The 27,606-nt window shown below is 49.7% G+C and overlaps 1 protein-coding gene and 1 long non-coding RNA gene across 3 annotated transcripts; one reads left to right on the forward strand and one right to left on the reverse strand.

Annotated features, from left to right (window-relative positions):
• Positions 1 to 783: 783 nt before the first annotated feature.
• Positions 784 to 24,687, reverse strand: KLHL12 (kelch like family member 12). Of its 2 annotated transcripts, none has more exons than XM_019750889.3 (12): positions 24,530 to 24,687; positions 21,890 to 22,123; positions 18,189 to 18,342; positions 16,904 to 17,121; positions 12,496 to 12,645; positions 11,089 to 11,203; positions 5,150 to 5,256; positions 4,205 to 4,400; positions 3,669 to 3,827; positions 3,266 to 3,364; positions 2,474 to 2,660; positions 784 to 2,322 (listed from the first exon to the last, which is right to left on the reverse strand). In XM_019750889.3, exons 2-12 carry the CDS (start codon positions 22,082 to 22,084, stop codon positions 2,196 to 2,198), a joined length of 1,707 nt encoding a protein of 568 aa, XP_019606448.1. In that variant the 5' UTR covers positions 22,085 to 22,123; positions 24,530 to 24,687; the 3' UTR covers positions 784 to 2,195. The 2 variants fall into 2 exon arrangements, with proteins under 2 accessions (XP_019606448.1, XP_019606449.1); XM_019750890.3 differs by having other exon boundaries at positions 24,278 to 24,674.
• On the forward strand, positions 7,856 to 12,130 carry LOC141567951 (uncharacterized). The gene is made up of 2 exons (XR_012490993.2): positions 7,856 to 8,834; positions 11,042 to 12,130. It is a non-coding gene; the product is annotated as an uncharacterized LOC141567951 (long non-coding RNA).
• Positions 24,688 to 27,606: the final 2,919 nt, after the last annotated feature.

Here is a 27,606-nt window from a genome sequence, read left to right on the forward strand (position 1 = left end):
CATGAAGGAACTAGTCAAATTTCTGTACTGTGACACAAATGACAGCTTTCTGAGGTAGGACAACTAGGCGGCTGGCTGCCGCGAAAGGGAGCTAGAGAAACAGGAGGAAGCACCCGGCCCGGGGCAGTGTGTGTCCGTGCACTGGGAAGAGTGGCAAGGGAGCCGTGAGTTTTACACCCTCTGCAGGATACCCAGTTGTGGCTGTCACATAGGAACTACTTGGGCGTTTGGTCTGAAACACCCTGGGAGCATCTTCTCTGCCTCCCGCTCTCCTGCTGACACGGTCACGTTTTGTGGCTGCAGTTTAACCAGCAGGCACAATGCGTCTGTTCAAGGAAGGTTCTTTATCGAACACACAGTCCTTCGGCCCCCTTCCTCTGCTCTGGGAACATCTGGGCTTCTGCAGGCCTTCTGCATAGCTGTTTCTACCACGTGCTATAAACTGAAGCAAAGACATAAAGGGCTGGGGTGACTAAAACCCTAAAACTCAAGAGGGTACTAAATGAGCTCAAGATTGCCTCTTCATTCCCTTTCCGGTTTTCAAGTCCCTCCATGTGAGAGGAGTCAACGACTATCGCAAACTCAGGTAACACTTTACTGAGGAGACTCTCCATTGGTGAAGTGGCTACCTTTGACCTGTCCCTGGCAGGGACTCAGTGGAGCGAGCTGGCACACACACGGGGTGTAGGGTGGAGACTAGGGACCTACAGGTGCTCTCTACGCCTGGCCCCCCAGACGGTCTGCAGGCAGTGCTGGTGAGCCACAAACTCTCTTACAGACATGTGACATAGATGATTTTTAATATTTTCTTAAAAAAATACAAAGGAAATGAACTCTTCAGGTCAATTCAACTCAGGGAAAGAGGAAAACATGGAATTTCCGAGTAAGGGGAAACTGTTTCGGTTATTACGTTCCCATACTCCCACTACCCACAAAACAAGAATTTCACTCCGTAACACGGGAGCCTTGAATGGGAGCTCAGAAATGGCGACAGCAGGTACTGGAACTAAGGAAAGAATTGTGGTTGTGCTTGGTTATTGTTCTGGGATGAACGTAATGCACTGCAAGGACACATAAGGGTAGCTTGTAGCAAGAGAAGGACTGAATGTACCAAACACAGCAGTAGAAACCACTCCTTAGCAGAAGTGTGCCCTTCAAAGGATGGGGCAGCACTCAAGCAGCTGAACTTCAGGCTGCTACCACCCCGTCCCACCCCCAAATAAATAGCATGGAAATGTCATAGCAGTATGTGGTTCAACGAAGACAGTCTGTCACCCACTCAAGGCAAAACTTGCCATGCACAGATGAGCCCTGGCAGGAAGTAAGACGATCACCAAGTCACAGGTACTTCAGTCTGTCCCCAGGCTCACTGGACTCCCACACTTACTGCATCTCCGCCCATCCCAGCATCTGTCCACTCTGTTGTGCTGTCGGACAGTCTCCAGGGCCAAGAGAAGCAGCATGTGGTTCAGAAAGACCTCGGGGGAATCAAAAGATCCTTCAAATGACACGGCTGCCTTGGTCTTCCAGGTCACTCCTCAGGGCTGGTACAGGTTCAGTCACGTGCCCTGGCATTCAGTTTACTGCACTTGGCTCTAAACCCAGCTAATACACCAACCCGTGCCCATGAGGGAATGCCACCAAGATCTCCCCCAGGGCCCCAGAGTTTTGACAGGGCTCTTCCCTTTGTTCTCCTGCACAAGGGAAGCATGCTGCCCCTAGCTACCGGTAGACTAGGACAGGGATTTATTCCTGGAAGACAAAGGCTTGGACTTTATCAAGCTTCCTTACGTTGGCGCCCTTCCAGTCCCGATGCAAGCTGGGCACTGCCCACACCCGGGTGGCCATACTCACCGTAACTGCAACACACGGGGCACTACACACATACAGACAGACGTCCTCCTACGCACACGGGAAGTCAGACATGGCAGAAGGTGCTCCTAGACTAGGAGGAGAGGTGACTGGCTTCTCACATCCAGTCAGTGTGTACTCTCTTCCCTCGAGTGTCTGTCCCCACCCTCCTCGGGGACGACGCCAGCGCAAGGGGAGTGTGTTCAATAAGTACGATCACCACGCACGGTGCTGCTCATCACGCTGTGCACAGTGAGAAGCAGACATTCTGGAAAGGAGACTTGGTTCTCCTGAAAACTGCCCCATGGGCTGGTCACTAGCTCTGGGTGGTGCGCCGACAGGGGTCACTTCTCTCGGAGAACACACACGCCAGCATCACAGCGCTGGGTCCCCATGGAGGTTACCACTTCCCAGCTGTCGATGACGGGGTCGTAGCACTCGATGCTGCTCAGCAGGCAGTTCCCATCATAGCTGCGGGAGAAGGAAGGGGACAAGCCTGAGGGCGGAGCTTTCTGTCCTCCCCACTGAGGCTGCCACTGCGGACATTTCCCCTGGCCCAAACCATCCCCCTCCCTCACGCTGCCCCAGGCATGCAGGATCCAGCCTGGTATGAAACGCTCACCCAGCAATCGCATACAGTCTGCCCCGAAGCACCGTGGCCCCCACATAGCACCGCGGGGTGGTCATACAGGTGACAGCTGTCCAGGAATCGGTGCGGATGTTGTACGCTTCAACGGAAGAGAGGTGGGCGGTACCATCAAATCCCCCCACCACGTATATATGGTCATTCAGCAGGGCTACTCCTGCACCTGCGGGGAAAAGGTACAGCAAGTTCTAGTACCGAGCTTGGCATGTGAATCAGAACACGGTCACTGATGGCGAGCTGAGGGTGAGGACTGCAGCCAGGCTGGCCTGGAACAGTCAGCTGAGCACAGGTTATCCCCTCTGCAAACCCTCCAGCTGGCAGGCGAATGAGAAAAAAAGCCATTAATCTGATGAACTCGGAGCCCAACCCTCTCCATTAGCAAAAGAAGGAAGTGGGAAGAAGGAGGCGAGGGCAGTGACTGCGGCCCAGCCCGCTGTGCTGAGAGATGCTCTCAGGGCACAACGGCTCTAGACGTGCCAGCATCCAACGACACAGGACATGAATCAAACAAGGCTTCGGCCCTCAAACGTACAACCTAGTTGAAAGTTTGTGCTTGTTCTCATGATATTTAAAGAAAACACAGGCAAAGAGGAGAGCGCGATCTGAGTGGTGATTTAAGTCTACAGTGAGGGAGGAAACACCACCTGATTGACCCGTCCTGCGACAGCACCCACCACATACACACACACACACACACACACACACACACACACACACACACGGACGTGACAGCACTCCCGTCCCTCCCTTAGATCTGACTGCTCTTACCAGAGCGTTTGGTGGCCATTGGTGTGACATTAGTCCAGTGTCCTGTATGGGGATCATATTTCTCAACTGAATTTAAGATGTTCAACCCATCATATCCTCCTGAAAGACAGAGCAGAGGCCGTTCCAGGAAGAGTGACAGACCCTCACGCCCAGGCCCAGCCCACCTTCCTTGGCGTGTTCCCACTAATTCTTTCAGCCTCAGTTCTCCCTCAAGAGTTCCCCTCATCCAAAGGGAAACCTGAGAGTACCCTATTTTCCGCTTCCACGAAAACGGTAATCCCAGTTCACGGAAACTGCTGGGCCACACCAGGTTTTCGTGGATGGAAGTCTATGGACTCAATGCTGGCAAAAGGCGCCCCGAGGCTGCTGCCCATTCGGCCCCCTCCCTGCCCCAGCTGGGCACCTAGGCAGTAGATCACGCCGCTGGCCACCACCAGCCCGGCGCCCTCCCGGGCTGTCTGCATGTCTCCCAGCATGCTCCACTGGTCGATGTTGGGGTCATAGCGCTCCATGCTGGTGTGACGCCTGCTGCCATCGAAGCCTCCAGACACGTAGATCATGTCTGCTCAAATGAATAAGTCACAGGCTGTCAGAGAAGTCTCCACAGATCCCCCCAAGTCTCGCCAACGTGGGGGACGAAACAAAGTGTTTCTTCTGGAATAAGTCAATGCAGTCTAACTGCTAAGAAGACAGCGCAGTCGAGACCTCTAAAAACGAGGGGTGAGCGGGGACCCTCAACATCACCCAAACACCCGCTGCGGCTCGGAAGGCACGCGTGCCGAGCCCAGCCACCAGCTGCTGCGGGTCGCGGTGAGCACTAAGCAGCCCCGGCAACACTGCCGTCTCCGAACGAGACCGCAGCAGCACCCCCACCGCTCACACTCGTGAGCTCATGCTGGACGGCGCGGGCGGCCCCATGCAGCCCACAGCACAGCCCACCTCCCAGCGTGGTGGCTCCAGCAAGTCCCCGCCGGACGTTCATCGGGGCTACGGAGTACCAGACCCCGTCCTCGTCCGCTGTGTAGTCTAGACATTCCACCGAACTGAGGCGGGAGCGGCCGTCATAGCCGCCGATGACATAGATGCGGTCATGTAAAGACACGGAGGCCACATAGCGCCTCTTCCGAGTGATGCTCTGTGGAGGGAAGAGGAGGAGGGTTTCAGTCCCGCAGGCTGGGGCCTCACCTCGGCCGTCCTCCCGGTTTTATCTACACACTCTGCTCCGTCATGGCACCACCTACCCTCCGGCCCTGCTGCGTCCTCAGGCGGCTCCAGCTGTGTGCCCACCCAATGAATGCCTCTTGCGTGTTGTGAAGCCCTTAAACACGCAAGCCTTCTCCACGTGTGCACTTGCCACAGCTGTCAGAAGACTTAATCTTTCCGTTACCCAGCATCGGATTCCTTTCTATTCCACAAGGCACTGGGCTAAAGACTGCTATCCTTCCATTAAGTAGAAAAGTTTTCCTGCACTAATTGCTAATTAAAGGGCCAGGAGTCAAAGGCCCAGAAAGTCAGGACTGATCAAGAGAGTTCCACATTTTCTCAGAATTATTACCGTTCACTCACCAAGGGAGAAAGACGCAAACTTCTGAGTTCCACGGAACACCACGTAACCCCGAGTCCCGTTTACCGAGCGCAGCTGTGAGGCATGCTGGGAGTTACAGACAGCTGCGGGGCCATGGGAACAGTGCCGGCCAGCTGAGTCTGATGTGACTCCGTGGTCTAATGGCCCAACCTAAGTAACTCTCCATGAGCACCCACCGTGTGCAGGCCACGTTGTAAAGAACATCATGCTGTCACCGGCTTCTCTACTTTTAGGGCTGGACTACTCAGCCTAGGGTCAGTGACAGAGGACTCTCCCACCACTGACCTGCCCTTACTCACCGGCAGAAAGCTCCACTCCTGAGTCTTGGGGTCGTATTTCTCCACCACGTCGATGGGAGACTGCTGGCTTCCGAAGCCCCCAACCACCAGAAGCACTTCGTTGGCCCCTGAGGACAGAGGGAGAGCACGCTGGGTCGCCGGCCTCGAGAAGCCATCCGACGTAAAACAGGCATCGGAAACCATTTCTTCTCGAGGCTCTAGCTCTTGAGGAACCAAATCTCTGCAGTTGAAATTTCTGGACAATACTGAACTCGCAGAAGGAAACCTGAGCACAGCCCTATACCATGCTGACCTGTCCAGAAGGCTCTGGCTGACATATGGACGGGGCTCCACGTGCAGGCCGAGGCAGAAGGAGCTCCCTGGCCTCCTGCCTGTGGAACTCAAAACGGCGCTTCTTGTACTGGGGAAGAACCCTCTCCTAACCTTGTCTCAGAAACACTTAAAGGTGTGGCATAGGAGCCAAGTGTCAGATTTTAAAAATCTCTTTTCCATGAACTTTAATTTTTCCAATTTAGCCGACTATATGACCACGTTCCCTACCAGTTCATCAAAACTTCCAGGTTTCCACAAGACCGGGCTTTTAAAGGGAGTCTTCTTCTCTACAATTTTCCCAAAGAAGATTGTTCTCATGGCCTATCTTTCCCTCCCCCCATGGCCTTATTCTGATAAAATATCTCCTGCCTTGTCTCTTTCCAAAGACCAAGTCTTATGAGGAAAGCACGTGTCTGCTCTCCTTGAGCACCTGGGGACAGTGGGTTAGCCGGAGCATTTGAGACAATTCAGTCACCAGGAGGGCATGTAGGAGGCCAGAGCAATCTTTTAAGTAACTGGAAGTAAAAGAGCAGAGGTAGGACCTTCACACTGACAGGAAACACAGGTGGACCCTAGTGAAGTAATGACCCTGACCATGGCCATCAAGGGCTGCGACACCATTAGGTGGAAGAGAACACACTTTATGATACGTAACACAAAGTACGTCACACTACCTAGGAAGTAATCGTGCCAAAAAAACTGAACCTGAATCTGAAATCTCATCGAACCTCCAGTCTCACCATCAGCTAACAGGAAATGCAGGGGACAGAAGAACATGTCAAATGACACTACACGGGTACAATCAGCAAAATCCAGCAGAGGGACATTCAGGTCCAACAGCCCAGTTTCTTCAACAAGTAAGTTGCAGGGAAAACCCAGGCAGGAGTGAACAGCCTATAGATTAAGAGACTGAAGAGATATCAATTCAATGCAATGTCAAAAACAAAAAAGTTATGGGAAGACTGGGGAAATGTGAACATGTGCTCAATATCTGACAAAGAACCAGTTGTGTTTTCTTTAAGGAGTAACAATGACATTTTGGATACATTACAAAAAGGTTCCTTGCAAGGATATGGATGGACCTAGAGAACATTACGCTAAGTGAAATAAGTCAGACGGAGAAAGACAAATACCACATGACCTCACTTATACGTGGAATATAAATAACTGAATAAATGAGCAAAGTAACCAGAAACAGTCTCAGAGACATAGAGAAAAAACTGAGGTTTGCTAGATGGGAAGAGAGGTGGGGATGAGGGGGAAGGTGAGGGGATTAGAAAACACAATCGGTCACCACAAGATGGCCACCGGGATACGAAAGTCAGTTTGGGGAATGTAATCAATAATGTTGTAAAGATTTTGTAGGGTATCCGATGGACACTTGTCCCATTTGGGAGACCACCTCAGGGATGGTGTAGCTGCCTGATCACTGCACTGTACACCTGAAGCTGTAGATGAATAATAAAGAACGTCAACTACAATTTTATACATACATGTGGCGTGTGTGTGTGTGTATATATATATATATATATATATATATATATATACACACACACACATATATAGAGTCACAAGAAGTGGAGTACAGCATTAGGAATAGAGACAGTGGAAATGTAAAGGCTGTGTGTGATGTCAGAGTAGATTGGGGGAGGGGGGTTATCACTTTGTGAGGGGTATAAATGATAAATGTCTAACTAGTATATTGTTTTTCACACCTGAAACTAATTTTAAAAAAAGGTTCCTTATCTTTCAGAGATACACATGAAAGCATACTACATATGGGTGGAATTAGAGCCTGTCTGGGATTTGCTTCAGGAAAGATAGGCCACGAGTTGGTAATTGTTGAAACCAGCTGATCATTCCATCGTTCTGCTTTTGTGTATGTTTGAGATTTTTCTTAATAACCCCCCACAGACAAACCATGGAGTTTAACCTATCTCCAGGGATGATACCCATCTCACCAAGAGGCAAACTGGCCCCTTCTCCAAGGTGAGCCAGTAAGGAGTCCTCAGAGTCAGCTCCCTTTAGAAAAGCAAAGCACGTGAGCAAAGGGCCCTTTCCTATGCTGCTAATCTTACTTGTGCATAAAATGCCTTCAGGCTGGGAGAGGATGGACGGCAGCACGAGCCCCATCTACCTGCCCCATCTTTTTCCCCACCTCTTCTCTCCCTCGGACTTGAACAGACAAGGTAGGAGCAAACCTTCCATCCACACACATTCCCTGTGCACACGAGCATCACGCTAGGGGCTGATACCTGCACACAACCGAGAAGCACTGTCTATATCTGCACAGCTGAAACATTTCCACTCATTTTCAACTGCAATTTCTGTTGCTTTATGTAATTCCCAGAAGAAAAACATAAACTGGAAAAAAAAACCTTTCTTGATAATATGAGTTCATTCAGGCAGCTTTTGAAGGATGGGACACAGAAGCAGATAGGGAATATTTACGGTACAAGACCCAGAGAACCGACAGCACATCCTGTTGGCTGAATGCCTGTCAGTCAACATACTGGTCACCATGTGCCTCCTGGGCACTGGGACAGAGGGCACGAAGGGAGGGACCACGTGCTCCTGAAGCACTGACAAGGAGATGCCAAGTTAAGAGTCTAGTTGGAAACAGCTTCAGAATGTCTCTTCTAGAAAACAAGGAGGGCATGCAGAGTCATTCTAAGTTCTCAAGGTCAGGACAATAAGCAAGTCCCCTGAGCAAGCAGGAAGTTTCTGCTGCCTGTTCAGAGAAATGTGGGAAATGCATCCCCACGGCATCTTCCGGCTTTGCTGGCTCACAGAAATTCTCATTCGCTGCAGTTCAACTGAACAAACAACTGGTGAGTGCTATGCTGAGCTCTCTGGGACACCGTCGGCTTTGCAGCAGAGAAGTAACGTCTTCTGCAGTGGACACAACCCTAGTGATTGAATTTAACTCTCCAGATATACAGCGCCCCCCATATCCGCGGGGGACACGTTCCAAGACCCCCAGTGGAAGCCGGCAACCTCGGACAGCACCGAACCTACGTATGCTGCGTTCTCCCCGCATACACAATACAGACTGACCATTTCACCTAAAGGAAGCACTTGCGGCTTCTCCTTGGCCTGTGTGCACCGCCAGCATCACCACTCTTGTGCCTGGGGCCGTTATTAACCAAGGACGACTGAAACACACACTACCATACTGGACAGTCCATCTGATCACGCAGACGCACCTGAGTGACTGATGGGCAGGGAGCGTGTGCAGCATGGACGCGTGGCCCCAGCGGGAAACAACAAGATTTCATCTCATTCATACTCAGAACAGCAAGCAATTTAAACTTACGAATTGTTTATTTCTGGAATTTTCCATTTAATATTTTCAGACCGCGGTGGACTGCAGGTAACTAGAACTGTGGATAAGGGGGCTACTGTATAGAACAGGGGTGTCCAAACTGCGGCCCATGATCCATTGTTAACTGGCCCGCAGCAAATTCCAAAAATACATTTAGTTTACTTAAATAAACCAGGTGAGGCAATACGTACTTTACCTCGAGTGAGTGGCCCGGCTGTTTGTGTATTTTACCGCATATGGCCCTTGGTGAAACACGTTGAAAAAAGTTTAGACACCCCTGGTATAGAAAAGGTAGTGTACAGGGGTAAAAGTATTTGTCCAAATTCAAACTGGGAATAGAAAGCAAAGCAAGTAAAATGTCTGACTTTCCACTACACCACTGGTTCACATGGTACTTAGAGGACATGTGTATGCTTTTTAAATAACAAAGGTAACCACAGCACGTCTCACCTGAGCAGAGGGGTGTAACTAACATCGGCAGCTAACATCCCCCTGCAGCCCCGCCTTGCTGCAGGTTTAGTGCTTCCCTTGCATGTTTATGCTCATGCAAACATACACACGTACAGGAGTTTTGCCTCCTTTTTTTTAATGACGCCCCCACTTCGTATACTGTTAGTCTATCTGCCCAGCGACTTACAACGGACTCAATGCTTTTAACAGTTTCCTAGCATTTCACAGTCCCGTCAACCATTCACTCCCCTCAGGTGCAATTCAGCTTGTAGCCCTTTTTCTGGCCACGTTAGCAATTTACAGTGAATTCCTATATGTCCTCACTTACGCATGCTCATAATGACATTATTCCAGTAACATTATTTCTCGTACAGATTCCTAGAGGTGCGGCAGGAAGGGCACGAGCATTTTACTCCTGATCTTCACTTCTGGAACGGCTAGTGGAGCCTAATTTAAATGTTCACTGCCCCTTACGTTCCCTCGTCTGTGTGCCACCTGCAGCCTCTCACACCAGCCTTCCACTGGGTTACTGTTCTTTTCCTCGTTGATTTACGTGGATTCTTTTTATATCAGAAATATTAACCTTGTGTCATATACATTGAATGTATTTTCTCCCAGTCTAGGTCTTTTGACTTTATGTGTTTTGCCATCAATTGGAAACTAAAAAAAAAAAAAGGTGCTGTCCACTAACCTCGAAGGGTTCTAGGTTTTCCTGTTTTGGTTAAGAAGGCTCCTCCCCAGGGGGTGGCGAGAAGGGGGAGCTGTCATCGAAGGGTACAGAGTTTCAGTTTCGTAATGTGAACAGTTCTGGAGAGCAGCTGCACAATGACGTGACTGTACTTAACACGACTGAACTGTCCATTTAAAAATGGTTAAGGTGGTAAAGTTTATGTGTATTTCAACACAATTAAAAAGAGACAACCGACTCCCATCCAGAAGTTATACAAATATTTTCCTATAATTTCTTCTACTATTTTCATGTTTTCACACTTAGTACCTTCGGTCAGTCCTGCGTTGATTACGTATCTTGTACGTAGCATGAGACACAGACCACGTTTTGTCATCCCGCAGGAACTAACAGAAATGTATCATCTGCTAGTCCTTCTAACAGTTCCCTTAAGAAAAAAACAGTATCTCTAGGTGGTGGGATTGTGGATGACTTCTATTTATTTATTTTTTGCTTCTCTGTTTCTAAATTTTCTACATTGACGTGCAGCACTTACGTCATTATAAAATGTAGGGGATAAATCATCATTTTACTTAAAATGATCAATGAACAGCTTAACTATCAATTAACACCTCAGCGTTTACACACAACATCATCTAGGCTCTTGAAACAGTGAAACCAGGAGGACAGGAAATGGAAGTAAACTCTGAGCACGCTAGGCGTCTTACACACATTATCTCATTTAATAGCGACCACAGCCCAGTGAGACAAGACCTCAGTAGCCTCGTTTTGGAGGTAGAAGTGCAGGCTCAGATCAATGGAAACTTGCCCAAAGCCACACAAAACTTGCCCAAGGTCACTGCTGGGGTCTGCTAAGACAATGGCATTTGAAATAATATGCAATGCACAGCTCCAAATACATTGAAATCAAATGCTAACACTGCGTAACACTTGACAATTTATGAAGTGCTTTCACACACTATCTCATTTAACCCTCCAAATAATTATGTAAAATAGGTAGAGAAGATATCTTGGTTTACAGGAAAGAAAGCTCAGGTGGTAAAGTGATTCGTCTGAGATGAAACAATCAATGCAAGATTAAAAACTGTCTGAAACAAGGTCTTTGAATTTTTTATAGACCGCTCTTTTCAACTGCATCACGCCACCCCCTCTGTGCCAGCTTACCCAGACGTGCCCTTGTCCTGGGTCCTTGCATCTGACTTCGCAGCTCGGGCCTGAGGTGGAATTTCTTTGCTTCATCAACGAGGTCCCTGCACTGCAGGCTGCAGCGGATGACAGGCTGAGGCACAGCAGACAGCACAGTGAGCGGCAGGGCCACCTCCAGCATCGTCAGTACAAACGGCACATTTGTAATTAAGTTGTAATTAACATGACACAGAAAACCAGTTTCCAAAACCTGGTAGGTCCAGGAGGGCTGCTGGTAATAACGAGGCTGTGGTTTTCCAGAAAAGTAGAAAGCTTTTGGAACAGACAATATGTCACATGGCAGAAGCATCAAAGGATGTAAAAGTGTCCTGTGGGGCTTCCCATGCAGCCCGGCGCTCACAGCAACAGCTTCTGTCCGCACACCCTACCAGTGACCACGCAGCACAAGTATGTAACACTTGGTAGCAATGTAAGGGACGCCCAAACGGCTCCTGTTACCCTCTGGGGTGGCCGGTGGGATAAGTCAGGTGGGATAAGAGCTCACGGCACCGTCCCCACGCGGCTCCCGGGCACAGAATACTGGCTGATATGAGCTAGGCCACAGGGCGCCACACCGGGCTTTTGCGTGGGCTCAGCCACTGGGGCCGCCAGGAGCTCGGAGGGAGGGAGGAGCAGAGAGGAGAGGCGCCCTCACTGCCAGGTTAAGTGGTGACTGGGGGTGTCAGTTCGAAGTCCGGCTCCAGAGCACAATATAAAGAATGAATACGAGGGGTATATGCATGGGTTGTGTGGAAGAAACGACAAATGAAAGAGTTGGAGAAGTGACACCACAAGCCTGAGCTTCTCTAATGTGAACAACTGAAACACTTTTGTGTTAACTCCCAAAGAGACGTGGGGCTGGTCAGAAAAGCCATTCCCTGACTGGGCCTTCCCTACATGTCATAAGCCAGCGTTCCCCCAAGGTATGGTCCAGGTAATACAGGTGACACATAAAATTATGGAAACGTACCACAAAGAACTTAAGTTGGAGAAACACTTACAAATAAATACGATTTGACCCGAGTTGATATTAAAACTTCTTTTGCGTTACTTTCACCAGAGGTCAAAAATAGAGACTTGATAGCAAAGCATCTTTTCCAGGGCAATTTGGAACAACTTACGTTTAACAGAGAAGGGCACAAAATTTATCATAGATGATGCTTATGTAGGACACTTAGCGTCACGTAAAACAAAACCAAGCACAAATTAAATTAAATGACAGACCTGCACCTGTGCCAGGAGCACGACCGGCCGAGTCACTGCCCGAGACCACACAGCACCAGCCTCTGGCACTCTGGAGGCAGAGCCCACGCCTCGTGACACAGTCGCAGGGACTCAGCACTGAGCTGAGAGACTCAGCAGGGGGGGGCCTGCGCTGCCACTCACCTCAGTGTCTATCACGTCTGTGATGTACCTGGGACTCAGCAGAGGCATCCGGACATACTGCAGCAGGTCGGGCAGGGACTCCTCCCGCTCCTTCCTCGCGTGCTTCACCCAGCTGACGACGGCCTCGAAGACAGGCTCTTCCGAGTCGACCTGCAAATGTGCAAGCGCGCGTGCGTCACACACCTGCATCCCAGCGATCTCCCAGGTCCAAGAATAGCCGCGCATGCCTTTCCCTCCCGTTCCCCATGATTTCCAACTTCCAGAAACAACTGGGTCTTGAGACAACAATCTTTTCAGACATAACCCAATAAGACCAGGCCAAGGAGTCAAACGGGCTAACACACCAAGGACAGACAGTGCCTTGTCAGCCAAAGTCACAGCCTGGCTTTCACCTCCCAGTTTCCCGGGGCTTGAACTCTCTTCTGGTCATTTTGGAAACTTTAAGGGGGTGGTTCTTAAAACAACTTTCCTTCAGAAGTGCTCCCTAGTATCTCTGGGCTTGCTCCCCAAACCCCACTGGCCTGTGAAGCAGGGACTCGTTTTCACAGCGCCGTCCATTAGCGCTCGGGCAGCTACCGTGCTATTTGAGATGACACACACCAGTCACTGCGGGGACTCATCCCCAAGCTTTCACATGACAAACTGGCCAACATGCCCCGAAACCCATCACACGCCCCTGGAACAGCACTAGGTATGACACCTAGGACCTCGCACAGACCACACCAGAGACCAGGGTCCTGTGTCCCTTCCAGCAGCCCCAGACTGTTTCTGGCTGAGACACCTTCCAGAGTGTGACAGCACCTAGAGAAAGAAGCCATTCTGTGAACCTTTCCTAAGAACTGAAACGTGGACAGTGCTTCCGAACACCCACGCACTCAATGGCTTCCTGAACACCTACTAAGTGCCAGGCCCTGTGCTGAGGCTGGAATATGATGGTGAACAAAGCAGACGGCGTTAAATTGGAAAAATGAACAAGCCCGGGCCATCGTCCGTCACCACCCCGGAGACGTGCAGGGCTCTGCGGCAGAAGACGGGGTTTCCTCACTCCCACGGATGCATGGAGGCCGCCCTGCCTAAGCGACAGCTTCCAACCTGATGGACAAAGCGCAGGCCGCCGGGGTGAGCGAGAGTCCTCCAGGCAGACGCAGAGCACAGGCTGCACTGTCCAATGTGGGAGCCGCTAGCCCGGGCGCTGGCTGCACTTACCGTGTTTCCCCCAAAATAAGACCGGGTCTTACATTAAGTTTTGCTCCAAAAGACACATTAGGGCTTATGTTCAGGGGATGTCATCCTGAAAAATCATGCTAGGGCATTTTCCAGTTAGGTCCTATTTTCGATGAAACACAGGTTAGCTCAACTCAAGTGAAATCAAAAGCTCATCTTCTCGGTCACGCTGGCCACATTTCAAGGCTCAGTGCACAAGGGCTCTGAGCGGCTCGTGAGCTGGACCACGCAGACACGGCCCTTCCATGTCACATGCTGTTCTGTTGGACAGCACCGTCCTAGAGCAAAGGACTTGAGGGCTTGAGAAACGGCAGGAGGCTGGTGTCGGAGTGACGGAGGGAGCACATCAGGCCGGAGAGCTGAACAAAGCCCACGAACACGGCACTTGACTCGAGGGCAACTGGAAACCATGAGAAGCTTTCAAGCAGGCTGACGACCTGACTGCCCTGATGTTTGTCAAGATCACCTGACGACCACAGTTGAGAAGGGCCAGGAGTGGGGACACCAGTTAGAGGCGGAAGGTGACGGTGCTCAGACCGCAGCAGCAGCGATGGGAATTTATGCACCACCTTCAGGGGCGGTCACACTAAGATGGATTCAGGGCAGGGAAGGGTGAGGAAGGGTGTCTGTGACAGTTTAGAAATGTTTTTGTTAACGAATGACAGACTAATAGTTTTAAACAGCTGTATGCTACATCTGATACATTCTAGGTTTAAATTAGATACACCATTTTAGGTTTAAAATGGGGTTTTTCAGTCATGAGCAGGGATCTTTGATCTTACTGAAAACAGAATAAACTAGAACTGGAGAAAAAAATAGCTGCACTGGGAGGACAAGTCCCAACATTAATGCTTCACCATGGAGTAAAATTTCTCCATAAAAATTTTCACCGAATTCTTTTATGTATGAGGCACTGGCATTCCTACTTACTGTTTAGAAAGTACGACCATCAGCTCCATTGTACAGAAAAGGGGACTGAAGATGAGTGGTTAGGTAACACGTCACCCACCAAAAGTCACCCAGGCTGATTTTAAAGCCCTCGCTGTTTGAACCAGCACGACACATGGCTTCCTACTGTTCTCAGTGCTGCTGGTTTATACAATGGACAGGAAGTGTCAGCCAGCAACGGGAGTCGGACATCTGCTTTCTGTTTCTGACTGGCATACAGGGAGGAGACAAAAATGAGTCATTTGCCGAGAAAAAAGCAGAGTTCTCAGACTGTTTTCTTCTCAGCTGCTGAATAAAAAGGTTAGTTATCTGCTCTTCCTATGCCAAGTAGTTTTATTCCAAAGTCGATGTCATTCTAAAATAAATGACTTCTGGGACTGCCCCTGATCTGGTCGATTACAAACCAACCGCCTCCTAGGAGACCACCTCATCGTGTGGTGGTTGAGAGAACAGACGGCCTGGCTGCCCGGCTCCGAGTCCTGGCTCGACCGTTTCCAGGCTGTGGTCTGACGGTTAACCTCAAAGCCTCAGTTTCCTCCTCTGAAAAACAGACACTTCTGAGCATTAAATTAGATTAAAAATACCAAGAATGGTGCCCTGAGAATGGAACTCCAGGGACCAGGGATTTCTGTCTGTTTTGTTCACAGCTGGAGACCCGGCATCTGGAACTGTTCCGGGCCCAGAGTGTTCGGTCAATGAGCTGACAGTAAAGGCCGCGTGTTCGCTATTGTATGACATGTGCAGCCAACTTCAAGTCTACAGCGCTCATTCCATTCACTGTATTTCTGTGTATGGACAAGTCAAGAAAAATCCATGCATTCTGGCAAAGCTCCAGTGTCCAAGGCTGAAGAATGTGCCACTTGGCACTTCTGTGCAAGGACACAACACCCCACCCCCCGAGGGTGGGGACACACGTCAGCAAACACTTGGCTCGGCAGCTTCGTGACAGCAGGTTCTCGGAGCTGAAAGGAAACAGCAAGTCCAAGCGGAGACTCGCTCCTCTGAGCTGAAACGAGGTCGTCAATGTGCCCTAATCCCTTTTCCCTCCAAAAAGTCAGCAGGGAAAGGAGTAAAGAGAAAGTTGGCTACAGTTTGACAAGAAGTCTATCTAAGACTTGTTATTACGTAAAAATCCTAGTGTCAACAATAAATCAGGGGCAAGCATTTGATTTACAAAAATGTATCACAGGGTTTCTTTAAGCAGCAAACCTGTCCTAGAGCATCCAGAATATTAATCAAACTTGGGCTCCTTCCAGTGTGTCGTGTTGAAACTGACAAGCCACTAACTTCTGCTAATCCACTAGTTTAAAATTCATTTTTTATTATTATCCGAGAAGAAGAGGGAAAAAAATGAACTCTTAGCCTTCCTGGAGAATCGAATTTCTCCTAACTGGGGGAAACAAAACCAACAGGTGGACTTTTATCTAACACTTGGCTCTGCTAGGTATTTTCCAGAAGCTACTGGAAAGAACTGGAGCACTGGAGATGAATGCCACGGGGTTCAGAGACACCAACAGCTCTCAGCAGCCTTCTCATGACCCCTGCCCGATGGCGGTAAAGCCCTCCAGCCCTGGTGCTGTATCTTAGAACCAGAACTGGCTGAGGCTCTTCTCGCTGCGTTGTCACTGAGCCCTGGCCTGGGCTTGGGTGTCTCCCTCTGCAGGTCAGACACCACCCCAACCTCCAGCTCACAGGCGCCCTCTACTCCCTCAAACCCACAAAGGCACATGAGACCTGGCGGCTGCTCACGACCGCCACCCTGTGTCCCTTCCCTTCGATGTCATTCAACCCAGGTTTACTCTTCTTTCTCGCACGTAATCTCCTTGCTCTGAACAGGATCATTATTTTCTACTTAATGATCTCTGTCGTCTCTGTCTGCCGCTACGCTGGGGCGCTCCGAAACAAGAGCTGCACCTGACTTTCCGATCCACAGCAGGTGGCACAGCGATGGCTGCACTGTCGGCAGATGTTTGTAAAACGGGTGAGTGGCTGACAGAGAAATCCACTTTCCTTCCAGTTCATGCTCAGCCCACACTTTGTTCAATAGTGACGCCTAACCGTCGGGATCATGTATTTTATTAAGGAAGGTGGCGAACTCTCTCCCTCCCATAAATATGCAAATAAATCCGGCCCAGAGTTCCAGGGCCACTTAATGAAGCCTCTGGACACCCGACGGGGAGCCCCCTGGCAAGGGCGCAGTGGTCCCCCCACCCTGCCCCGGCCCGCGTCTGCCCACCTGGATCTCGTCGCACTTGATCAGCTTCTCCACCTCCCCCTGGCCGAGGAGGATGAACTCCTCGTGCTGCACGACCTCCGGGAAGTGCTTCTGGCTGAAGACCTCCGCGGCCCTCACCAGGTCAGCGCAGCCGTGCGTCTCGGCGAAGTCCCGGATGCCCAGGCAGTTGGAAGGGTCCAGCTGGCTGTCCAGGAACTCACAGCAGGCTTGCTTCACACCTGGGCACACAGACAGTGACGTCAGGGCAGCACACGCTGGCAGTGCAACATCTTCTCTACACAGTGTCACAGTTACGAATCAGATCGCAATCTTGTGCTTAAGGAACTCAAGTCCCACGTCTGTGTCACGTGTCAGGGGACCTTCATTGACGCATCCACACGGTCGCCACTTCGGCTGAAGACAAACACCGCACGACCACTCGCATCTGTGGACTCTGGCGCCATTGAGCAAACATGCCGACAACACCCCTGAGAGTCAAGCTCAAAACCAATTACAACTCAGCACAACACCCCTAATTTCTACTGCACGTGAAAATTTATCTCGTGAGTCATGTGACTGTCCAACCTGCACACCTGAAGCTAACATAGTACTGAATGCCAACTGTAATTGAAAACGTTTTAAATGTTCAAAACACTTACTAAAAGATTCCAGTGAAGGAAAAACAGGAGACACTGATAACAATCGCATGTTTCTTAACTGAAAAGTTCAGAGTATCACCTCAGTGTCATAGCTGTGCAAGATGCAAAAGCGTCACACTGTTTCAACCAGGTACTAAGAACTGAAAACAATAGAAACCTCAGTGGAGGGTAAGAAAGACAGACTGGGGGCTGGAAGGGGGACCACCTCTCATCCTGTGAAAACTTTATACTTTCATTTTAGTGTGTCAAATTTAAATTTTTAATACATAATTTATACGGTTTAAAAATTGGAGGTACAAGAGGGTTTCCCCGGAAAGTCTCTATCCACCTGGCCCCCACCCCCTTCCACATGGGCAGCGAGCAGTGTCGGTGTCTGGTCCTTGCAGGGCTACTATGCACATTATGTGAGAAAGTGCATCCATTACCTCCTCCTCCAGCTTTTTAAAAACAGGAAAGGTGTAGACGCTAGTTTCTAAAAAGCCGAACACTGACATGCTGAGAGGTTCCTTCCCACTGCGAGTGAAATCGGACCTTCCGTGCCATGGCACCGAACAGGGGTGCCTGCAGTCTGTCTCCACCGTTTCACGACTGGGCAAGCTGACACCACTCACTGGAAAGCTTTCCAGGCTGCCTTGCAGCAGCTGTACCTTTCAGCTGAAGCAGACAGGCTGCGGGGAGCAGCTCCTGCACGTTCTCCACCGTCACACGCACCGTCTCCGTGTACACGAAGTCCAACAGGATTCCCATGGTCGAGGCGGTCAGACCTTGGATGTCGACGTAAGGCTTCCCCTTCTCGGAAAGCTGGGAACAAAGCAAATACGGCTTATGTCTGTAGCTGTTCAAGTGGGGGAGGAACTGTATGTAACCCAGCGAGGTGACATCTTCTTAGAATATCAACTTTACTAGTGAATAATTTAAAACACTGTTTTTGTATTAAAGCAAACATAGGTGTATTACAGAATTGAATGCACCAGTTCCACCACTAGTGTCCATGACCCTTTCAGGCAAAGCACGAAACTTCAAAGGAATTTCATGCTTGGGGAAGACCCTGTGGGTTACAGCTCCAGACCCCCAGGACTACCCAGTGTGGTCTTGGCTGTCCTTGGACAATTGGTAAAGACGAAAGGAACACGTAGAGCCCCCGAAGGGGCCTTCTGCTGTTAACATGTCTGAACACGCTGAGTTGTTTGATACTTTTGCAAGATACTCGGTTGACACTCTCTTGGGATTACCAAGTTGCTGGTGGTATCTTTAGTTTAGAAAACACCCTTGGAGTTTTGAGTATTGATGAAACCGAATGATCATAGGAAACTGTTTAGCGAAGGGTGGAAATCTTCAATTTTACAGGACAGTAAACTATCTGGAAATTGATTACCTTATGAAAATGTTATTAGAGCTTAACTGCAGTTTACAAATTCAAAACACTTACAAAATTCCAGTGCATCAAAGCCACCTCTGATTCCTCCATCAGCCAGAATACTCAAAAAGTATTTGCTACCAAAGCCAAGAACAAAACCAGTCCCTGACATTAAAGTCACAAGTGCATTATTTTATTACCATTTAACAGGGTATAAGTATTTACAAACAGAAATATACGGGGTCTGGTAATTAAGTTCGCGAACTAATCCTACAAAAGTGCTACATACATCACTGCTGAATGGCACTATGGTCACCTTCGAAGTACTCCCCTTGGGAAGCTATGCTCTGACACCAGCGCCTAGTCCACCCTTCACAGCAATTCTGGAACTCTTTTTCTGGAATGGCCATCAGAGCTGTCGTATTACCCTTGATGTCCTGAATGTCATCCAAATGTCTTCCTTTCAATATTTCCTTTATCTTCAGGTAAAGAAAGAAGTCCTTGGGAGCCAAATGAGGTGAGTAAGGAGGGTGTTCCAATACAGTTATTTGTTTACTGGCTAAAAACTCCCTCACAGACCGAGCCGTGTGAGCTGGTGCATTGTCGTGATGCAAGAGCCGTGAATTGTTGGTGAAAAGTTCAGGTCATCTAACTTTTTCACGCTGCCTTTTCAGCACTTCCAAATAGTAAACTTGGTTAACTGTCTGGTTGGTACAAATTCATAGTGAATAATCCCTCTGATATAAAACAAAAAGTTTAGCAACACTGTTGCAACGAGTTCACGAATTAACTGTCAGACCTCGTATAAGACACTTACTCCAGAAGTTTCTTATTCAGTCAACTACAGTCACAGCTGCCAAACTGCTTATGTATGGAAACGATATCACCACGCAGTAACTCAGAGCAATTACAGTGTCATTTCACATTTACATTTGCTTTGCAGACTTTTCAGAATGGTTCTCACTTACTATTATTTCATCTGATTCTCACAGTGACCTGGTCAGGTCGTCAGGTCTGATACTGTGGCCATGTAAGACACAAAGGGTCTAAGGTTCAAAGAAGACATGTGACTTAACCAGCAAGAGATGCTACAACCAGGCATCTGGCCTCACTCCTGTGGACCAGCTGACAAGTACATGGGGCTGGAAGAGAACGTGGAGCCGCCCAGCTGGGTCACTTTAGTTTACAGACCCCCAGCCCCACCCCGTGAAGTTACGTGGCTGCCAGGCTCATCAGAATTGCTGAGAGAACTGAGCCCAAATCCAGGCCTCTGGATGCCCTCCTTTGTATTAATTAGTCTTAAAAATAAAGACCAAACCATCTAGCCTTTTCTTTCCCAATGTCAGTTTTTAAAAAAAGACTGTAATCACTGCTAAGAAAAAAGAGAGGGAAGTCTTATACAAAACTCCACATCAAGTCTGGACGTGGAAGCAGCGTGAGGACAGACAGGAGAGGACGCAGGCAGCTGCGGGCGGCACTCTCCTCACCACTTGCCAACTCCTTCCGATGCACGTGGGCAGACAGTGGGCATCTGTGGTGTCATCCCCCCAAGATCATTTCCAATCAGCCCTATTGGCTGCAGTGATCAGTCAGGTTTCCACGCTCCTCCCAGCCCTGTGACCGAGCACTGGCTCATGGTATCATCAACTATGTTGGCCTGAAAATGAGATTACAGAATACAAAAATCTGTATTTTAGAGGCTGTGGGGCACAGTAGTTCAAAACTGTTTGGGCTTTAGAGTCAAAAAAGTTAGGATTCAATCCCACCCTCTACATTCACAATCCATGTGACTTGGGGCAAGTCATTTAATACCCGACACCTTGTTTCTTCATTTGTAAAATGAGATGGTGACACCTAGCTCTCGGGTACATGATACAACCATCACCCAACACAGCCCCTGGCCCACGAAAGGCAGCTACTGTCATTAACATACTACCTCTTCTGCTCAGATCCAGCAGCAGCATCTTCATAAGGAGATGGGACTAACTAAAGAATATACTGTGGTTAAAAAGATTTTTTTTTTAAGTGTTACCATAATGATGTATTTTAGGTATTTGTATAAGCATAGATAAATGATATAGTGAACACTGGTGCGTTCAGCACTCAAGCTTAAAAAGAAAAAATCAAGACAATTTACTTAAAAATTAAAAATCAGACTTGAGATCTTGAAAAATAAGAAAGTTGCAGTACTTGTGGACTTCTGGAGAGCCTGTCCCAGGACCCTGGAGCTGGACCCAGCCAGATCCGCCCAGAGCAGACTGCTTCCCTAACCCCTCAGCGCCTGTCTGAGCCACCTCCCAAGCCCTAGGCCCAGCAGGAATGTAAGGTGGTCATGTAAGTTCCCTTAACAAACACTGACAGCACTGATAGATAACCAAGGAGTAGTCAGCCTCTTTCTTTGGTCTCTCTGCTCCGGGAAAATGTCCCAACAGTACTCAGCTTTCTAAGAGTACATCATACTATATTCAATAGCGTTACGCTACATTTTAAAACACTAAGTAAAATAGTCTTTAAACATAGTAAGTAAAACCCAATAGCTGACGTGTGTGTTTTACCACGCTAGCCACTGTTTTCAGCACTCTATACGCAATTTTCTCAAAGAACTGTCCCAACAACCACGTTATGATGTATAACTTGCATCCCTGATGGGAGATGAGAACACTGAGGCCTGGCCAAGTGGCAGCTCCTCGCCAGAGCCCACTTACCATGTTTCCCTGAAAATAAGACCTAGCTGGACCATCAGCGATGATGCGTCTTTTGGAGCAAAAATTAATATAAGACCCGGTCTTATTTTACTTTAAGACCCGGTCTTATCTAACACAAGGCCGGGTCTTATATTAATTTTTGCTCCAAAAGACGCAATAGAGCTGATTATCCGGCTAAGTCTTATTTTCGGGGAAACACGGCAACCCCACCTACAGAAATCCACTGTTCTGTCGAACTGCGATTTGAGCCAATGAAGCGAGCCGACCACAAGGTTATGAGTCTCACCTCGCTCGTGAACATGGCGCAGAAGTAGTCGCTACAGGCAGCCAGCACGATGCGGTGGGCAGGGAAGTCCTTCTGTTCCACTCTGAGGGTCACGTCGCACAGCGTGTTGCTCTTCCGGAGGGAGTTCATTGAGTTGAGGATGGACTTGGCGTGAGTATTTGTCATGATGTCTTTGGGGGCCATGATGCCTCCCATCAAGCAACGTGGAAAAAGAACGAAACAGGCCCTGGGATTCTGCAAGTACAAGAGAAAAAAAGAGTGGGCATATCTGAAGGATGGGGGTTGGGGGTGGGGACAGGACATTTTCAACTGTCGTTACAGCTCAAGGAGGCTTCCTGAGAACCAAATAACAAACAGAGAGCACCCCCATTCCTGGCATCACGCCCACAATCCAGCCACTAAGTAACCCAAGTAAAAATGATCTCTTCTCTGAGTACGCTTACCTCTTGACATTTATTATAATCAATACTCAACTGTATTATAAATAGAAAGAAACTACACGTCCTTCTCATCTACACCAGGCTGTTATCTCCAATGATAAAATGATGAAAAGACAAAATGTCTTAAAGGCGCGTACCTGTTATTCAACACCCATGAGTAGTTTATACGGGGAAGTGCGGAGAGGGTGGGGATCCTGTTATGTATTTTTTCTATCCAGGCAGGTGTACAGTAAGTGCGTAGTCAATGCATTCAAGAAAAGAGAAACTGTGCCTCCACCTTACAGCCATGAAAGCCAGTCAGTGAAAGTAAACTTTTTTTCTAAAGAAGTAGGCAAAGAATCATTTATGGTGATTTCCAAATATATCTGGATTCCTCTTAAAACGAAACTTCCAATGAGGACCCGCTACCTACACTGAGTGACGCAAACCACGCAGGCGTGTGTGTGGACCGCCACTTGATCAAGGTCCTGAAGCTCTTCTCCAGAGGGTCTTCCTACTCTACGTTATCAGTAAACATCCGTCAACACCAACAAGTTAGTATTTGTAGTAATTCTCTGTACTGAAACAAACAGCCTTCTCAGGATAGAAACTTAGCCAAAGCCCACGAATTTTACTGCCACAGTCAGTCACCTGCAAAATTCACCAGCATGCATAACTTGAATGTAGTACTAGATTACACATCAAAAAATGAAAGAAGTACTCTCTTGATGGTTGTTGTCATGCAGCTGCCTGCCCGCCTGTCCCCTCGTGCCTACCCCTAAAAAGAAAGCAGGGTCTGTGAGACTTCCTTCCAGGGACATTGCTTCACCTTTACGCCATCTCCTTGTTTGGCCCCAAAGGATGGCTGGCTAGCCAAGGACGGGTAAGATCCCTCAAGAAAGGAACGACCCGAGACAGGCACAGTCGTGTGGGGGCCACCAGGAGAACTCACGGGGTTGACAGAGGTGGGCACAGCCCCCCACTTCCCTCCGTCTAAGGAGAGCTTCTGCCTCTGTGGCTGCATTCCTTCCCACAACCTGCTTGGGAAGTGATTCTAGATGTGATAACATCAGTTCTCCATCTCAGTATGTTTTCAGCATAAAGGTTTTGTCCCCTGGGGAGGTACAAACAACTACTAATACATCATGGGGCTTCCGGCAGGCAAGGTGATTGGTTTGAACCAGCTTTCAGGTATGATGTAGGAGACTCACAGACCGTAGGAAAAACAATGCCACTTCCTTGTATGTGTGTCAATAAAAGCCACAAGGTGGCCCGATTCGGGGCTCTCAGTCCTTTGAGGCTGTGAGACCCTTGGCCCGTTTCAAAACTTTGCTTCTTTCTTAACCCTGCGCTACCCCTTCTCCTTCTCTCAGTGCCCGTGTTGCGCTGGACGCGACAGCTGGTGACAGGCTTTGTCACACTATTTCTTTCCTTTTCTTCATCAATGACAACTCTGGGGAATGAAACGGGGTGGTTAAGTCTGTCTTCCTTGGAATCCAAAACTTTCTGAAATGACCCAAGAATAAACCTCAAACCAGGGTCTTCAAGAGTCCAGAACTCACACCATACGTTTTGACGGGAAAACCGACATCGCACACGCTGACGTCCTCCTGTTTACAGTTTACAGTCAGCGAGCTGCTCTGTGCGCACTGGAGATAATCCCCCCAGCAACCCTGCGGGGCCCACTTTACAGAAAAGGAGGTGAGTCATCAGAGCACACGATGCTTTCAAAAAGCTTTTCCTGAAGTCAACTGAGTTGCGACTGTGCGGAGGAAGGAAAGGTCTAAGCAGATGCCCATTGACTGTGAAGGCTTTGGGGGGGGGGTCCCCACAGGCGCGGCCCACGTCTCAGTGTCTGTCACACCACGGTGGCGCGAGGGCGGCGTGGGGACGCCCGCCTCCCCAGGCCGGGTCTCGGCACGTCCTCCCCCCTCCGCCCGAGGCCCTGTGTCCCACAACTTCCACGAACCTGAGTGGGGGTTGCACCGGGGAAGCCTGGGGAGGGCGTCCGAGTCCGGCCCAGCAAATGCCGGCCGGGAGGAGGAGGACGGCGCCCCCGACGGCACCGGGGACGCGGCGGGCACCGCAGCCGGGGTCCCGGGGGCGGAGCTGAGAGCCGCGCGCCGAGCCCGTCCGCTGCGTCCCCTCGGCGGGGAGGACACGCGGGCAGGGCCAGGACCCGGGTCGGGCCGACCGCCACCCGCGCCCTCCGTCAGCTCACCTGCGCCCCGCCCGGGGGGATGGCGTGCGATGGGCGCGGCCCGCAGGCGGCTCAGGAGCCCGGGCGCCGCCGCCGCCGCCCCGACCCGGAGCCTCGCGAGCCGTCGCCCCGCTCGTCGGGTGCCGTCCCCGCGGCCGCGCGACGTGATGACGTCGCAGAGCGCGGACGCCCCGCCTCCCTGAGCGCGTCACGTGGGGCGGCGGCGGCACGTGACCCGCAGGTGCTGGGCGTCCGGCCTCCCGCGGCGGCCGCGGCGGCGGAGAGGGAGCTTGTGCCCGAGACCCCGCCGGCTGGGAGGGCGCGAAGGGCCCGGGAGCCGCGGCACTGACGGCCGGGCGCACGTTTCTCCTGCCAGGGCTTCAGGGACGCGCTCACGGCGGGAAAGGCCAGGTTTCGTCCAGGCTGCTGCGCCCCCCGACCTCCGCATTCTCTGCATCACAGTGGGGCCCGCCGCCGTCCCGCAGGTGCTTCTCTGCCGCTTGCACCCGAGACAGTTCGTGGAAGGGACTGGTCGTCACGGGCAGTTGGTCCCTGCACTGAGGGACATGCGAAGGGACCCCTTAGAAGTCCGAGGAGTCCTCATCCCCTTTCGTCTGCCGACGTCTCCAGCTCCCGGGCGCGGGGCGTCGCCTTTAGGAATTTTGCTTCGGACTGATTTGGGCGCACTCAGCTGACTGGCTGGCAAGGGCGTCAGGCTGCTTGACCCAGTTTTTGTCCAAACATTGTGTTTGATGACACTGTTTCCCTCTCGGGCCTTTGATTCCTTAGGGATAAAACCATAGGCAAGTGGGCAGCAATCTAATGTACAGTGTTTCCTTTCCGTCTTTCGCATCATCTCCCTACGATCTCACGTTATCCCGGGTTCACACGCTGGGGGTGAACTGCAGGACTGGTACAAGTTCTATCGCATTTGGAAAAGTTCACTCAAGTTACGAATACAGACATCCTTAACTGAGATTTTTATCATTTTTTTCCTTCATACACAGTCTTGCACACGTAAAGTGAAGTGTGTGCAAGGTCGTCGTAGGTTATATGGAAAACCACCTTCACGTCCGTGTAAGTAGGGGGCTGGTTCAATAAAGTAGAGCACATCCCTCAAATACCCTGAAGTTGTGCACAGTGCGTCCAGTTTGCTATTATTTGCATACAAAGGTTGGGAAAATATATTTCTATTTGATTGTATATGTACAGAACGCATTTGGAAATATTGAAAATTAAGTGGTAACATTCGTTTCTTTGGCAAAAGGATGTGGTTGGTTGGTTGGGAGACAGGGCAGGAGGGAGGTTTTTCCCTTTTTATGCCTTTGAACTTTTCGGAGGCTTTAGAACATGGGGTTTAACTCAGAATGGTCTGGATTCAGATACAGGCTCTGATCCTATCTGTCATCTTTGGAAAAAGTCTTAGTCTTTTGGGACCTTAGTTTTTTCACATGTGGAATGGGATAATACCACCTACTTCACAGGGTTAAAAAGATACAAAATGACATACGCAAAGTACAAAGCACATGCTCAAGAAACGCTTTGTCTCAGACCCTCTTTCCCTGGTCCTGTCTCCTACTGAAAATGAGAAAACACCGGATTTCAGTCGCTCCGGCCTCCGTACTTCCTGTGGAAGATGGCGTTGGATCAGATGCGACAGGAGAGCTTGCAAACAGATGCCTCCAGGGACTGGGCAGTGTGGGGAACCAGAGAGCACACCCCTCCACAAAGGGCACCGCTGCCACTGAGCTGCAGTGGGTTGTCCCCAGCGTACAGGCGTTTGTGACCACTGCACCCTGCAGGTCAGCAGCGTGTGCTCTGCCATCAGCTCCTCTTGTTAACCCCTTACTACATACATGCAAGAAAAAACACGCATGGTTTAAGGAACACCAAGTGCTGACCAGCTAGTTACAAGGCACGAGCTAAGTTCTGAAATAGCGTGTCCCTCCTCTCCTCCGGTTCTTACCCTTCAGAGGCACCATTTGCCTAAATTAACATTTCCTTTTGAATTTTTACCACATTCATACCCCTAAACGAGCATTGGTTTTGCAAATTTCTGAACCTGATTTTTTCATAAATTGCTCCCCTCCCTCCCCCTAATCTTTGCGATCCAACCGTGTTGTCGTCACTGTAACTAAGTAGTGTTTCATTGTGCAGCTAAACCAAGATTTCTTTTTCCGTTCAAGTTGTGGCCAGCTATAGTGAGTCTCTTGATACAAGCCAAGTTGCTCAAGGGTAGTGTTTTTCAACATGCAGGCCGTGAGCCGTTAAGGAAACAGTTTAGTGGTCAGAACAAGTGCTTTTAAATGAAGTAATCCAGAGTGGACTTCAGGTCCATCTCATGGTCTCTCATGAACTGTTTGGGGGTGAAACACGTGCACACACGCCACGCATGTCCACACACACTGGTCCTGCTCCCAATGGCATCCCACACCCACACCCACACCCACACGTCAGGGCTTCTATCTAATGTGTCAGTCGGAAGGAGGAGGTGGAGTCACACTTTGGTTTTAGTTTGCATTTCCCTGATTACCACTTGAGGTTGAGAAACTTCCTGTTTGTCAGCCTAGTCAGATTATTCTTTAAAATGATCCCTTATTCACCCAGTGTACAAACCTAACCTTGACGTGAACCCGTCTTTGTAACTCAGGAAGATTCCCGTCTAACTGCCCGTTAGCTGGGAGGTGACACTGTACGATTTGCAAAGGCACAGAAAACATGGACTAACTTCCTGACGACACAACCGTAAGCATGGCAGGCAGTCGGAAAGGAACTAAGCTCTCAGATGTGCTTACCTTGGATACTCAAAAGGGACATAGCCTGACACCTCTGAGGGCCTTCTCACTACTACAGAGTGATACAGTGTGTGAATTTCTCTCGTCAAATTCTGTGCAATGAGTAGAGAAAAACAAGGCTGTATCGAGGAGCAGATGCTGGGAACTCACTCGGGCTTCTCCACGGCCCACACGCGCCGGCCGAGCAATGCCTAGGACCCAGATTTGTGCCTCAGCAGGACCTGAGACGACTTTGCTGATTTTAATCCACGGACAGATGTGCAGGCAGCTGAGACCACGCATGTTAAGTCTTTGGACACTAAC

This window comes from Rhinolophus sinicus, chromosome 6, assembly GCF_057876585.1.
Source record: "Rhinolophus sinicus isolate RSI-liver-muscle chromosome 6, RSI-T2T, whole genome shotgun sequence".
Classification (NCBI taxonomy): Eukaryota; Metazoa; Chordata; class Mammalia; order Chiroptera; family Rhinolophidae; genus Rhinolophus; species Rhinolophus sinicus.

Coding starts and splice junctions, on each gene's coding strand:
- KLHL12 (XM_019750889.3), bottom strand. CDS start 22,084: ATGGGAGGCATCATGGCCCCCAAAGACATCATGACAAATACTCACGCC. Junction 11,204..12,495: donor CAGACGTGATAGACACTGAG/GTGAGTGGCAGC, acceptor GCTGTGCCTCAG/CCTGTCATCCGCTGCAGCCT. Junction 2,323..2,473: donor AGACTGTATGCGATTGCTGG/GTGAGCGTTTCA, acceptor CTTCTCCCGCAG/CTATGATGGGAACTGCCTGC.